This window comes from Saccostrea echinata, unplaced genomic scaffold, assembly GCF_033153115.1.
Source record: "Saccostrea echinata isolate AGI-Se365-2 ecotype Australia unplaced genomic scaffold, CSIRO_AGI_Sech_v1 ptg000030l, whole genome shotgun sequence".
In the NCBI taxonomy this organism is placed as follows: Eukaryota; Metazoa; Mollusca; class Bivalvia; order Ostreida; family Ostreidae; genus Saccostrea; species Saccostrea echinata.
In genome coordinates, this window is record NW_026889779.1 from 18,443,734 (window position 1) to 18,460,184 (window position 16,451).

At 33.8% G+C, this 16,451-nt stretch overlaps 2 protein-coding genes across 2 annotated transcripts; both read left to right on the top strand.

Annotated features, from left to right (window-relative positions):
* Positions 1-397: 397 nt before the first annotated feature.
* LOC133196898 (uncharacterized) lies at positions 398-870 on the top strand. The gene is made up of 2 exons (XM_061332746.1): positions 398-402; positions 489-870. Exons 1-2 carry the CDS (start codon positions 398-400, stop codon positions 868-870), a joined length of 387 nt encoding a protein of 128 aa, XP_061188730.1.
* Positions 871-11,347: 10,477 nt separating this feature from the next.
* LOC133196899 (uncharacterized) lies at positions 11,348-11,794 on the top strand. Its single transcript, XM_061332747.1, has one exon. It carries the CDS (start codon positions 11,348-11,350, stop codon positions 11,792-11,794), a length of 447 nt encoding a protein of 148 aa, XP_061188731.1.
* The last annotated feature ends 4,657 nt before the right edge of the window (positions 11,795-16,451 follow it).

The window sequence follows — 16,451 nt, forward strand, 5'->3', positions numbered from 1 at the left end:
CATAACACACGGAATCCCGGCGTATCAGTTGCATCTCACGCTTTAGCTGTTGCAATATGGTATCCCTCCTAGGCGAATACTTTACGAGTTTGGACATTTCAAACACAGTATCTAAGGAATTACGCATCACCTCTGACCTTTCCACTGTATCATCAACTGCCAGCTTGAGCGCATGTCCATAACAGTGCGTGTAGATAGTTCTAGTCTCTTTACTGATGATGTAGCAGCCACACCCTTTTTGGCTCCGGACATATTGCTGGCTCCATCGTAGCACTGTCCAAGGCACTTGCTAAAGGAAATGTTCATCCTTACCAATGCATCCAGAATCACATTAGTTAGTGTTGCAGCGCCGATAGGAGGTGATATTAATAAAAAGTTATACAAAAAGGCCATGGTAATGCGGTATAATAGTATAGGGAAACACATTCAGGCCATTGAACGAAATAACACGGGTTAGAAACTATATACATATCCTCAATATATTACAGAGAACCTAAAGCTAATAAAGATGTTATTGTTTCTGACTTGATCAGTGGTATTGTGGTGACAGAACGTGGAGGAAGTCATCACTTCTCCTACACAGGACCTACATCAGGATCACGACTATCACCACTAGGAATCTGCGTTGACGCACTGTCACACATCCTGGTGTCTGATACTAAAAGCAAAACAGTTCAAATAATTGACAAAGACGGTCGGTCACTTCTTATCACTCTTCCAAAAATAAACAAGAAAAATGTATTAGGAAGTCTGGCTTATGACAACAAAAATCACCTTCTCTTGGTTGGAATAAGAGATTATAACAAAAGAGTGGATGTATATAGATACATAAAGAGAAAGGACTATCTCACAGTCAAACAACATGACTAACTCATTAAGTGATTATGATCTGGTAGTAGATGATGTACAGATATATCTAGATATAAAAACTAATAAATAATTTCACTGGTCCATTTTTAATAATGATGATTTAACTTTGAAGTGTCATATATAGTAAGATTCGAATCCTTTTGCGGGAGGTGGAGACCTGTTCTTGGGACGAGACCGTATAAATCGAGATCCTGTGTTGCAATAGGTGCTGGCAAGAAAAAAGATCCCCCACTGCCCAAAGGCCGTAAGTGCCGAGTACAGTTCTAAATTTGTAGCCCTCCAACGGCAAGTGGTGGCGTTTCAATATGAGTGAAAAAAAATCTAGAAGGGACTGAAAGCAAAACAAAAAATAATCATATGTGCCCCCCCCCCCGCCCTCCCCCCCCCCAAAAAAAAAAAAAACAGAAAACTTAATTAATTCATTATATCTTAGTTTTGGTACGCTTAATGTATATAAATCAATAGACGTGCAGATCTACAAAGATATGGTGGCTTTTTTTAAATTTCAATTTACATAATGCTATATCTCTTGCAACGCGCATTTATGATTGGATTGAGGACTTTTACTACACCTAAAGTCTGTTTATATTGGAATGTCTGTTAGTGTATCCTTTTGTCTTGCCTCATTGCCATTGGATCTTATAAAACCTTTTAGCCAAGAATTATATTTCTTGTTACTAGGCAAGCCTTATACATGATACATGAAATTTCGAAATTCCAATTTTAGTCCCATTGGCATGATTTTTATCTCAGCCTTGTAATGGATCATCAGGGTATTTCAATATTGATTTTGTTATAAATTTTAGTTTAGGTTGCAGATGTGCAAACAAGTTTCAAGTTCACGCATTTTAGCGGAGTTATTAGATTGAGTTTTTACCTTGTTGCCATGACTGGAACAAGGTTTCTAGTTATGTTTCTTCTTCTTCTTGGTTATGTTTTGTCCACGAGTGATTTTGAAAACTACTCATCTGATTGAGGTGAAACCTTTTTAGGGTTTATAGGCATGTTGTTTAGATTTGCAGAACAAAGGTCAAAGGTGCGCAAACGTGCAATGAGTAAAGTGGCCAATATACTTTATATAGCCTGAGCGAGCGTGAAATAACGTATATACATGTATTTTATATAGGCCTAACGTTTATAGTTTTGATGAAATTTTCTGAGATATCTAACAGTAATCAAGCAAAAAAGTCCATTTAATCAATACAAATTAGGAGCAGAGCAAACACAGATCCCTTAAACATCAGAGGTGGGATCAGGTGCCATGGAGGAGTAAGCATCTCCTGCACACCCGCTGTGAGTTCATTATCATGATCAGGAAAAACTGAAAAAACCTTTATTAATTCAATATGTAAATAATAAATAATGGCCTTACAATCAGTATGAAAAACATCATTCAGCATTTGACTTAATGATAGATTGTATTTGCTGACAAGGTCCTTGTATCAACCATAGAACCTTGCGAAATGATGACTTTAAACAAGACTGTTGATATTATTGTTTTATCAACTTGTTTGTCAATAGCTTACCTCGTTTTAGAAATAGTTCGTTTTAGAAATAGCATACTCTTGCATATCGAATCAACTGGGAGACATAAACCCCATCTGCAGATAATAAGGGTATATTGCTACAAAAGTAAGGGAAGATGACGATAGAAAAGTTGAAGTCATCACGTTCATCATAAAATTTTGTTTATAGGTAACCATTAACGTACTTTTCTTATAAAATATTCCAATATGAAACAAATGTGTCAGACTCTCTTGTATCTTTTATTTCAAGTTCACCGGGATATATTGAGTCGACATATGATTGGATGTAACTATTGTTTATTGATAGTACGTCGTACATAAATCTCAATGTCGAGTTGAAGGCCATAGCAAGTGTTTTCTTCTTCTCATGTATAAGATTTTGAATAAATTCCACTTCATATGAATACAAAAATAGGTCTGCTAATAAGGGGGCGCAATTGGTACCATGGGAATTCCAATAAATTGTTGGAAGATCAGATCTCCAAACACTACATAGATATTGTCAATCAGAAACTCAAGCATCTATTTAATAGCAACTTCAGAGTACTTGTGTGTACAATCAAAGTGTTTTAAACAAAATAATTTTGCAAATGACCAGTGACAAGGTAAGTAAATCTACTAGTACTATTTTATATATTGAAAAAAAAGTTAAAATTCATTTTGATTGTTGGGGATATCAAAAAATAATTAAAACTGACATATGATTTTGAAGAACTTCCTTAGAAAGGGAACTATGGGTATAAGATGGATTACCACTTGCAGAATTAAATCCCAGTTCCTCTAAACTACAATTAAAACAATGAGCCTTACAAACAAAGAGAATGTTGTTTCCTGCTTTGTTTGCTGGGACCAGTACATACTTATCGTGTAAGCTGTCTATTTCTTTTTTCACTTCTGAATTATTGAAGACAGAAGGATAGATTGCCATTTAATTACTTAATGTGAGATTTTAACATCCACCTGATACTTTTAATTTATTCTGACGAAATGACAAGATCTTCTCTTTCATATTTGACACATTGCCTGGCGTAATCTTCCACAGAATTCATAATACTTATGAAAATATGACGGGGTTCCCTTAATTTTGTCCATTATAAAATAAGTGATTTAGGTTTCTCATTATTAACTTTATTTACGTCACCGGTAATGACGTGGCCAGCAGGGCTATAGTTGTAGGGTGAAGAAGAACATGAACATGTTGGAGGATTTTGTTATGTGGAATTGCTGACTTTAAATAGACTAAACGTGTAACTCGTTTGGCTTCACACATGGACCAGACTCAAGCTACAGTACTCTTGATTTTAAGATCTGAATAGTAGTCAAGACAGATTTTCTCGGTCGTTGCTAACATTGTAGACAAAAGTTTCATCTCAACTGCTGTAATAACTTACGATGAACCTAATTCGAAATTTCGAGCCTCTGCGCAGAAAACCGCGCATATGCCTTGAATCAAATTGACTTAATTATGTATTTCAAAAGATAAAAAATATACATTTTTAATTCTTTTAAAGATATTCAAACGTTTCCTCTCAATTCAAAAATATTGTAAATATTTCGATTTATATTCATTTGTTAATTTTATAAATAAATTATTTATTTGGCCAAGGTTTTTTCATTGAAAATTTCCCCCAAAATGTGCCCTATACCTGCGTTTGACATGCTCCCCCCCCCCCCCTGAAAAATCTAAACCGATGACCCATTTATTTTTTGGCATAATTTGCTGGTAAATTGTCTACTTAACATTTTCCTTTAATATGAATAAAAATTCTATTGCAGAATTTTTTTCAATGGCAGTTTCCCATAACTTCCTATAGTAATTATCGATTTCCATCGCCAACTTTTGAAACGTTCCCTATTGAAAATCTACTTCGATGACCATATGATTTTTTTTTATTGATTTTAACTCACCAAAAGTCACTTTACCTCATATTAAGATTTGAATAAAAAAATCTATTGCAGAAATTAATTAGGTCCTTCGTCGTTAATCTGCCCTTTCGTTTTTCACTAAATCGGAGGTGTTGAAAAAAGTTACAAAAACTACATGATCAATATGAATTCATTTAAGCAGACAAGGCTCGTGAGACTATCGTCTTTGTTTGTTTGCTCATTGTTATAACTGTACTTTAGAAGAATTTGGTTTTAATTCTACGTCTGGAAATCCAACTTATACTCACAGTACACTTTCTAACTTCAAAATCAAATCTTATTAATACTTTTAACATTCAAACAAGACGAGTTTAATCTTCCCTACCTATACTGTATTCCTTAACTTCAGAAAAATCCCTACAAACAAAGGAGCTTAGAAATTTTCGATTGTTATGATTGGTCATCAACATAATTACTTTGTTCAAAATCACCATGAATCTATACACAAGTACCCTAAAGTTAAAAGGATTCTGGGGTTTCTCATTGACAACATTTATATAGTCTTCGGTGACCAGGTCTTCCAACAAATTGTTGGAATTACGATGGGCACTAATTATGCTCGTTTTTAAGACGACCTGTTTTATATTCCTATGAAGCAAAATTTATTCATAAAGTTCTACATGTTTTGGCTTTCAACTCGACATTGAGATATATCGACGGCGGTTTTTTAATTAACAATAGTTATTTCCATTCAAAAGGCGACTCTGTATATCTTAGTGAATTTGAAATAAAAGACAACACAAAGTCTACCACATAATGTATCATATTTGAATGTTTTACTGACTAACTATAGACGACAAAGGCCAATTAACAACTACTTTGTTTAACAAACGAGTTGCATTCAGCTTTTCCATCGTCAACTTTCCTTCTTTATGCAGTAATATTCCCTCATCATCTGCGTATGGTGTTTCCCAAGTTATTTGATATTTAACAGCATCCTTTGAGAACCATCAATTTTTAAACCAACGCAGTACAGTTAAGGTGCGCAATGGAAATATCGACAAATTTTTGTGATTAAAAATGTATTCATAATCAGGATGGCGATTATTTTTAGTACATTATTTATATAGGACAAATGCAATTATGGATAATAACTACATATTGAGGACGAATAGATTTTATATTTAGACTTGTCACGTGATGAGACAGTCAAGTGATTTTAGCACATTTACTTGCCGTATTGAGTTCACCTATGAATTTCACTAGTGCAAGGGCATAACCAAGTTAAAATTCTAAGTTTAGTATATATATATTTTTAACACGCATTGTAGTTTCTGAAAAGTGCTACGGTCCTATATAGATTCTGCTATTTCATTGTTAAAATCGTATTTGTATGACGGCATGCTGTATTTTTTGCTGGTAAACGGCATTGAATATAGATATAATTAAATTATTTTCAAGATTTCATCAGAATCGCAGCACTTTTCAGATACCTTAATACTTCTACAGTTGATTTGTAAAAGCTTACTATGATCCATTGTGTGTCTGCCCTTGCACTAGATCGATTTATTAAAACTCTTACATTACCCTCCGATGTACTTGCATACAAATATACTGCAGTATCAATTAAATAGGAAATGTACGGAAAATATATTAATAAAATTGTAAAGAAGACATCGAATCCACGTTAGTGCCTATGAAATATCTGTAAATAATACTTTATTTAATTATAGAATACATTTTGCGTTGAGAAAATATTACTTGATCCGCCTATCACTGCATACAAACTGCGTCAAGGTTTACGAAATGACGTCACATCGACAAGTGCATTGCGATCACTGACTCGTTTATACCTTGTTATTTGGGATTTAACTTATGACAAAACCGAATGTTGTAGTAAGATTTGATGTAGTTTGATGGTCTCCTACAGCTTAAAATGGCAAATAATTTCATTTTGTGGTATTTTAAGAATTTTAAGTTTTGTATGATGTCATAGTTAATTTTTCCAGTACAAATTAGGCTCCACCCCCTTTTTGTAGCCTTAAGTGTGCTGCAAAGGCAGGCTACTGACAGAAAATTTTATGTTACAGGGATTCCAAAAATCTCGTTTAAATTTAGCATTTCGTAAATTCTATGGTCGTCATAAAGACCTTGTTAAATTTATCCTATCATTGGGTCGTATTTTGACTGATGTTTTTCGTACCAATTGTTAGGCCTTTATTTTAATACATAATCTGAATATTCCGTCTACCTGATCAATGCAAAGTGCTCAGGCGGGTGTGACTGGGTCAACAGGGGATGCTTACTCGTCCTGATCCCACCTCTTGGAATATCCGGTGGACCGTGTGTGATGTCCTATACAAAGATTTGTATTATTTGTAGAATGTTTGAGATCGAACACATTTCGTTATCTTCACTGTTTTAGAATGAAGTCCTTGATACACCATCTTTGGAAATACAACTAACGTGAAAAGTTTTTATATTTTTTAGGAAGACAACTGCATGATAATATGTTCTTTTTTCACACTCCCGATGTTCACAATTCCGTAGTCTGTAGTCATTGCTCCTTACATTAAATTATATTAAAAATTCATTCCTCATACTTTACTTGTAGATAAAATGTTCCTCTTTTAGCTATCTTGAAGATTAAGACATAACCCTGATTCGTTCGTTGATGATCCAGGTAAAAGCTTGCAATTATTGTATATTTGAATCCAATACTGTGCTTCGTACGCGGAAATTTGATGTTTGTCAATATGAAATATGAATACAGGTAGAGATTGGATAAAAAAGAAATAAACAAAAATCAATAAACTGGGTGATTGATCATCCATTCAGTATCCTTTTTTTTGTCTGGCAATGGCTACAATTACTTGACTATTAACTCTGCCATAGAAATGTAAAACAACTTTACAGAGGCATCTATGCTCGTAATTACGTTGACTTCCTGATCTTACTGACTTTATTTTGGAAGCGTATGACAGCCTTTAATATTTAATATGCTGCCTGCTCGTAAAAAAAGACAAACATGAATTTGCAATGATAATCGTTTTCTTTGCGAGAACTGTGTGATTTTTCCAGCGTTGGTGAATAGTTACTGACTTTATAAAAGTAGGAGAATCTCTGCCGTGCACGATACAATCACGTTCAGCTCAGAGGTGGATTTTAAACTCCACTGGTCTGAGATATCAGGATCATTTAAGGTTTGTCACTGGTGAAATTAGTTATATCAAGGATTTTTTAAAAAGTATATTTTAGATAAGTACTCATATAACATCTCATATAACATCTCATCTCACATCTCATACTCATATAAAAAGTTGTGGTCAGTGATGTAAAGGACAAGACAGGCTAAGACCATATTTGGCTCCTGTTTTGGATTGTCTTTTAGAATGATGCAATAGTTTATCAATAAAAACCTGTTGTCACCCCTGCCACAAAATGAGTATTGGTTCTAAGTTATTGGATACACAGAGGTCACAGGAAGGTCAGAAAATATGTTATTTTCCGGATTTTCTCATTTTATGCAAATTGTTATCGGTTTTACAGCATATTTTGTTTCAGAAAACATAAAGCACAAGCTTACCTTTCTACCAAATTTATATATTTCATAGACTAGTATCAGATGCATCTTATGTATAAAAATCTTTGATAGTCAAGCTCGTGCTCTATGCTTCCCGAAGTGGAAAGTATCTCAAATTTGACAAATTTCAACAGACTGGAGGAAATTCGGGAAAATGTTTTACTTCTGTACCCTCTTGTGGGCTCCATGTAAGCTTTAAATCACAATAAATGCTGGTTTTAAAACAAGCCTCACTTTAAGTTTCTAACTACAAACTATCACAATTTTAACTGTTCTGATTTTTACATCAAATAAGGGGCCAGATTCGGCCATTACCATACCTTGTCCTTTTGAAATTACTTACTGATGATTAATTTTGATTGGTCAAAATATGCGATATTCTGGAAAAAACGGTATAGATTTTATCTTGACTTGATATTCCTAGCGTATCATAACGGAAAATATTCTCTGAGTAAAAGGGACTAAAGTTCCAAGATATTAAATTTAACAAATGTGTAGATTTGAAGAATTTTCTTCTAAATATCCTCCCGCCAAAAGAAATAGTCCCTCATAAATCTTTCTTCTTTATTTTTGTGAGCAGTTTTGTAATTGAATGTTGAATAATTTACATTGTTTAATTTAAATGTGTTATAAAAATTGAATTGTTATTAAAAGTTTTGAAGTTAGAGGTTCTGACTGAACTTTTCTAAAAAGCTGACGAGTGACATACCTTAAGTCAAAAGCTATCAATTGCCCTAAAATGATGTAGAGGTCAGATAGTCTAGAAAAAAATTATTTTATTACAGATGGCTTTATTAGAGTACTTTTTATCTACAAACTTTTAGTTTTAGATCCCAGTTTTAAAGGCACTATAGAGATGATGGAAGTTTGACTTTAGTCTTCATCTGTTTTATGATCCTAGGTTTATAAGAGATTATGCATTGGATTTATTTCAATGAACGCTGTTTCTTTACATACATATGTTTTGTAGTACTCCATAAAAACAGGAAAATATCATGAAATATGACATTTTGAGATGCCCCCTCTGGAAACCAGACCGTAGAATTTAGTGTTTCTTGCATAAAATGTACAATATAGTATTATTCATGAATAATATAATTTGAGCAAAAGTCTATAGTAGCATTTGTATAATTTGCTCAGAAGTGCGAAAAAGTGGTATTTCCCTATAGAATCCTATATAGTAAATGTACCTGTATTTTGAGATGGTCACTAAGAAATAACCAGACGGTAGATTTTTACTAAACTTGGCATGTATACTGAGGTCAATGTAAGGTAACATATGGTAAAAAAATTCAAGAGTTTTTCTACAGTAGTTTTCACACAATAAAACCCCAGTCGGCTCCCTTAACTTTACAATTTATTTTTATACCAGTCACGTGACACGCAGCTGATAAATGCGATATACGGCACAGACCTATCCATTATGGATATCTATATTACCTTTCCTACATGTATACAGCTACTTTTTTATAAAGAGTCTTAAAAATAATACATATTAATAAGGTTCAAAGATCACTTTTTCCACTTCGGTCTTTAACATAGCTTAGTGCTGTTTTTGAGATTTTTTCCCTGTACACACGCAAGATAAAATAATTGCAAAGTTTAGAACGCCAACGACAACAGATAACAATTCCGATCAAAGAAGTTTTTTTAAAAATCTTTTGTACAGGTGAGCTAAAACTTAGACGGACCTTTCAAGCAAATCTCGGTCTTCTTAATTTTTAAACAAACACTCTCTCAATAGAGTATCTGGTCATACATAGATCAATTAGTATGCATGAATTTAAGCAGTCTATAAAATAATCCAAAAGTGATTCCATTTGAGCCCATGTACCTTTATTTTTTTTTTTTTAATTTTCAAGATATTTTATTTCCATGTACTAATATTTAATATTCTGACCAGTGCCTATTACATCATTCCTTTTTTTAAAAGTATGAATCATTGTTTTATGATAATATGATTGATATTCACATAACATATTTGATTTTTACCAAAATATTTCACCTACAATCTGATATGAAACCTTTTAAGGACAAATAATACAAACAAAAATGAATGCCTGGATTGGTATATATTTTTGGACCTTGTTTGGTTGTAAATGATGAAAATACAAATATTTTGTAAAGAATTCGTAAACTTTCTATGAAGTTAGAATTTCTACTTTTCTGCAATTATCCATAAAAATCTATACAATTTATTATCACTTTATCGGGCATTATTGTGAATTTTTTAATAAAAAAATTGTATCATCTGTTCGTAATGAAGAAAAACTAATCTTAATTTTCATATCTAGATTACAACTTAATTAAAGAGAAAAAATAGAAACTCCATAAACCAGGAGCATATTTTGCAGTAAATCCTGGATACAGATGTTTACACACATTTAAAGGTTCCACGGTGCTCTCAGTGTAAGGGGCACCGAGAATTCTACTGCAGAATATATAAACGAGACCTATGTGTTCTTAGTAAGGAGAAGCAAGTGATAGACCTCGACACAAAAAACCACGATGTAGTCATTGACCGTTTAAAGTATGGCGACTTCGTGATACCAGAGCCCTGTAACGTGCATGAAGGCAGGGACCTAAATAAATGGTGTTTGTCCTGTGACTTTCCAACCTACGCTGAGTGTGGTGAACATCGGAGTCATAATATTTTGGATATTGTCAACATCTATAATATACGCAGACAACTACACAAAGATAAAATTGTATAGATCAGATCTAATGTTCTCCACAAAAACCAGGCTATCCTAGCAATAATCAAATCCGATGTCAAAAACATTTTTCGATCAGGAATATCTGGCCTCCAGCAAAGCATTATAAAAAGAACTTGTAGATTGAAGGATCTGTCTAGTTTAGAAATGAATTATATAAGTGGATTAAAGTTGAGGCTGATAAACAGATTACAAGAACTAAAAAGAAACATTTACCACACAGAAATGTTTATATACAAATTAGAACAGTGTTTAGAAAAGCCGGTACCATTCCTTTTATATGTAAAGAAAACCCCTATTCCAAGGATTAAGGACATTCCTGACACATTTTCATTCTCCCTGAATAGTGAAATCAACATGAAGGATGTAGTGAAGTTACTAGGTGAAATCCAAACCACTGCGACAGAAAAAAGGAAAGTAAAAGAGGAGCAGTTGCTGGAATTGATGCATACACCTGTATTGAAGAAATCATTTTCAGTGGAAGAAGTTAATGAGGTTCGTCACATTTCCTGTGAGACAACAGACATCGTATGGATCAGTGATCAAAGTGGACAAATAATCTTGACAAACAGAGCATGTGACCCTATTTACATTGTGACAAATACAATAAGTTGCACTGGAAGACACTCCGTGTCTAGAGATGGGAATCTGATTTATATAGATGGGGATCATAACATCAACAAATTCTACAAGTAAAAAAGGACAGAAAAAATAAAATAAAGAAAACAGAGGCATGGAAAGCAGAGTGTGTCTACCGCTCTCCCCTCAGTGCAGATATATTTGTCGGAATGTTGAGGTATAAAAAGGGTAAACATGGGTACACAGAGGCCAAGGTAATGCGGTTTAGCAGTACAGGACAAGAAATTCAGGTCATTCAACACAATAATACGGGAAAGAAACTGTATAAATTTCTTGCGTACATCACTGAGAACCATAATGGAGATATTATTGTGTCTGACTTGCAGAATGGTGTAGTGGTGACAGAGCGTGGAGGAGGATATCGATTCTCGTACACATGTCATTCATCGGGATCACGAATATCACCACAAGGAATCTGTGTAGACGTGTTGTCTCACATCCTGGTAACTGATGATATAAGCAAAATAGTTCAGATGTTTGACAAAGATGGTCATTTCTTAGCACTGATTTTAACTAGACAAAACAGGATAACAACATCACGGGGGCTGGGCTATGATAACAGAAATCACAGATACATACAGAAAAAGGATTATTAATTACTCAATGACAAGTGATTGATTGATTGTATGTTGTTTTACGTCCCATTCGACAATTTTTCACTCATATAGAGGTGTCACCATTTACCGGTGAAGGGCTTCAAATTTTGACCTTTACTCGGCACTCGGGGCCATTGAGCAGTGAGGGATCTTTATCGTGCCAACGCCTGTCGTGAACGGGACCTCGGTTTTTAATGTCTCATCCGAAGGACCCACAACTTTCACTTTAAAATGCCGATCGCATGGCGAAGGAACCCATTTTTTATTGACTTAGGTCAGTCGCGGCCGAGATTCGAACTCACGACCTCCCGACCACGGAGCTAACGCTCTACCGACTGAGCTACCGTGAACGGTCAATGACAAGTGAAAATAATCTGAAAGTAGGCCGGTAAGTTAAGGCTTCCCAAAGAGTATCAAAGTCAGTGCACATTGTGGTTTCACTTAATTACAATATGTGACGTCATAATGGAAAATGACGTCAAGTCACTGCAAACTCAAGGTGTCATGACGGGGAAAGTGCCACAATAAAGTCTCTTATTTCATACCACATGCAAATTATAAGAACTTTTTTGTAAAATTTATGTGGTATTACTGTGATTTTAAGCCTAAAAATGTGTAATTATTCTTGAATAATTGAATTAAAACGTTACTTTGTTTAATTTCTCTGGAATGAAAGTAATTGTATTCAGTACGATATTGAAAAAACAAGACTTTGAAATGCTCCCGCTTTTATAGGACCGTGGTAGACAGGTGTGTTAAGGTCAAGATCTAGTAAATGTCTTTAGACTTTTTGGTGCTAAATCAAAAATTACGTCATAACCAATTTAAACTTTCTTTTTCCATGTACTTTACGGTTTTAGTAACATTATGTAGAAAAATATTTTCCTGACATTCAATTTGAAATCAACTGAAAAATAATCCTGATACCAATATTCAATTTTACATTATTCTAAAGAAGAGGTTAAGAACATACAATTACCGTTTTCTGAGAGACTGCAAACAATCTGGATACATTTCCTATGTCTGATATGGAAAAAAACTCCCCTGTTCATGACTGACCTTTCTTAATTTTTCATTGAAAATGACAATTTAAAATATGATTTTTTCGTCTTGTTTCCTACAAATTATGCCCCAATACACCTTATTTGACCAAGCTATAGTTATAAAGCATCATAAAAGGAATTTATTTCTCAAATTAGAGAAATCTGTAGGATCCTTTCATTTACTAGATATTGACCTGAAGGGAACGCTCAGATATTCTGACTTGACTAAGTCAGTTATACAATATGACGTCATAGTAGGCGAAATGACGTGAATTTTAGAACACAAATTTTCTTAATATTGGTATTTAGAGATGTAATCAAACTTTTGAAAATGAATTGAAACATGCAAATATTAACAGAAATAAAATGTTTTTATTTTGTTATGCGGTATCTGCCACTTTTCTATGGTCGATACAATGACCTTGTCAGCAAATACAATCTATCACTGAGTCAAATACATACTGACGTCTTTTATACTAATAGTTAGGCCATTATATATACACTGAATTGTCGACGGGTTTTTCCGTTATTTACCGATCAGGACAAGGAGCACACGGCGGGTATGACCGGTCGGCAGGGGGTGCTAACTCCTCCATGGCACCTGATCCCACCTTTGATGTTTTAGAGGTCCGTGTTTGCCCTGCTTCTGATTTGTATTGTTTGAACGGACTTCTGAATTTGAATTCTGTTCGTTATCTCCATATATTTCATTGTATTAAAATCTTTGACCGATGACGTAATAACTGTTAACAAATAACTTGAGAATTGATCATGTTATGTAACAATAATTGGATAAGACGGCATGTAAAAAGATACGTAAAAGGTGGGGGGGGGGGGTTAAGAAGTAAATACCTTGAATAATGTTTGTGCTTCATATGGATTTAAACTTTGTTAAACTGGTATGCTGATCTATTTTCACCAATTATATCTTTTATTGAAGACAGTCAGCTATTATATATCCCCATCAACCTTTTTCTCTATCATTCTTCACAACAGTAATACAAAAGAACAACACTAAGCCGAATACTTTAAAACGAAATATATTTGTACAGATCGAAAGCTTGCATTGTATAATATCTGGAAAGTGCTGCTAAAGTCGTGAGGTAAGACTCAAAGACTTTCCAAACCTAGAGTCAGCTAAGGATTTTTGTTGTACGTCTAGAAAAGGTAAAGTTAACTTCGACAATATTTTACTACTTTTTTCTCAAAGCACTTCAGTGCTTTGGTAAGCACTAGAAAAAAAATTCAAAATCACAATATTCAAACCATGATCTATAAGGAAATATGAAAATAATGAAGAGTCATGAAGGGATGGGGTGTCCATATCTGCCTTGTGATTTTCAGAGTAACTTAATTTATACAGACAAGAAGAGGGTAGCTCCCACGAAATAGGTTGATTTTATTCTCAGCCTACTAAGGGAACTTTGGGACATTTTGCTATAAAATTGAATTTAGGTTGCAAATTTACAACACTGTTTCAAATTCCATGCATTTCACTAAATATAGAGGATAATGGCCAACTAAAAACTAGACTGAATGACAAACAATTATTTGCAATTTTCCAACATCTACAATAATGTACATGGTGTTTGTCTCCCAACTGATTCGATACCCAAGAACATGCTCTGAGCACGATCAATTTTTAATTCAAGGCAAGCTACTAACAAATAAGTTGATATGCATGGATGTCATCCAACTCGTTCCTCGTTAAAAGTAAGCTTTTCGCAAATCAAGTCAATCCCCATTAAGAATCGTACAAAATATATAAAATGAAAAAGTGAAGATATCGATCGATATAAAAAAAATTACACACAATACAAATCTGTGGACAGGACTTAAGAAAACGCAGAACGCCAGAGGTGGGATCAGGTGCCCAGGAGGTGTAAGCATCCCCTGTCGACCGGTGACACCCGCCGTGAGCCTTATGTATTGATCAGGTACACAAAGCATTCCGTAGTCAAATTCAATATAAAAACAAAGGCCAAACTATTGGTATGAAATTACTTTGTCGACTTTATTTTGTAAGTTTATGACAGCTATCGAACAAAATCGAACAAAGACAAGCGTGTGGAAATACACAAAAATTAACCAAAAAAAAAAAAAAAAAACGAACGGACGAACGATGGTATATATATAACCCAGCATTTAGAATCGGAGTAGGGCATAAAATAGACCTGGTTGTAATGTACATTTAAATTCCGTACTGCTCTTCATACATGGAAATTTGATATTTGCCACTTTGAAATATTTTCAATGGTGAATGCAAGTCAAGATAGTTTAAATTAAAACAAACACAAAGCAAGACACTAGTTGATTTAAAAAGCTTGAGTTCATTCAGTGAGCGGACAATTACCCTGCTTCTGTCGGTAATAGCTACATCAATGATTGTCTTCGAGATATTAAAACAGCTAAATAGAAGAACCCATGCAAATCAGGGACGTCTTTCAGATTTTGATGACTTTTTAGTAATTTTTTGACAGCTAATCGTGCGTATATATTTAGTTAAATATATGGCATATACTTATAAAACAATGAATTTAAATATTTTTTTATTTATTCTTTTTTCATGTGATTTTTAAAGTTTATCACGATCTCTCTGTTGTCTTACATTTTGACCACCCTACGCTATACAATATACAAGGGAGGAATCAAAAACATAGAATATCTAAGACTTCAAGTCTCTTCTTATTAATTTTTCTTTGACATCAAATTATTTATTCTAAATATCAATTACTGGGGGAAGGGCCATAGTTTTGTCAGTCATGTGTCTTGTCAGATAACTATGTCAAACTGTCGATTTTTCAGGTACTCACTGCGTGTTATACATTTTTTTTCTTACTGAAGAATCTATCGAACAATTGCTTCACATAAATATGGTGACAGACAGCTATGCTAGATGTTAATTTAAAAGGAAGTAAATATTTTCATTTATACTCTTCTTTCCTAAGAGAATAATTAATTTAAGAAATGAATTTAATACCTCCCAAAGTTTATGTTGTATAATTAGAGGCATGTTCATATGAAAGTCACAATGCTGAAAGGTAAGAAAACAACAAACAATGATTCAGTCAGTGATAGTTGTAAAGTTAAGTACTCGGAGTACAAGTCAGTTTGACTTCAATTTAATTTGTGTAAATCTGATGAAAACAGAATACAAATTAGCCTATAAGAGAAAAATGCGAAAGTGTAAACTTAAATATGAGAGATATGAGGGAAGCTACATTGAGAATCTAATAAAGTATGGAGATGACGAACATTATTATCCTTCAAAATTATACATTCAGTCAATCTGATTGGTTTAGAGCAGGTCATGTGCGGGAGACAATTCGTGATTCTCCCTCACTCGCAGGGTGACAACTGTATTGTCTCCCTGCAGATGACGAAGAAATAGTGCAAGCGAGCATGCATGGTGACAACTGTGTTATCTCCCTTTAGATGAAAAATAAAGTGTCTTAAGCGAGATAAATCATATAATTACATAACATATATATGCGGGACCGGTAAATAAATTGAATGTGAGGAAAAATTTCATTACGTAACATGATATATCGATCTTTGAAAAAAAATAATTTAGATTCTTCAGGATAATAAAACTATTATGGACTGTTTAAAAG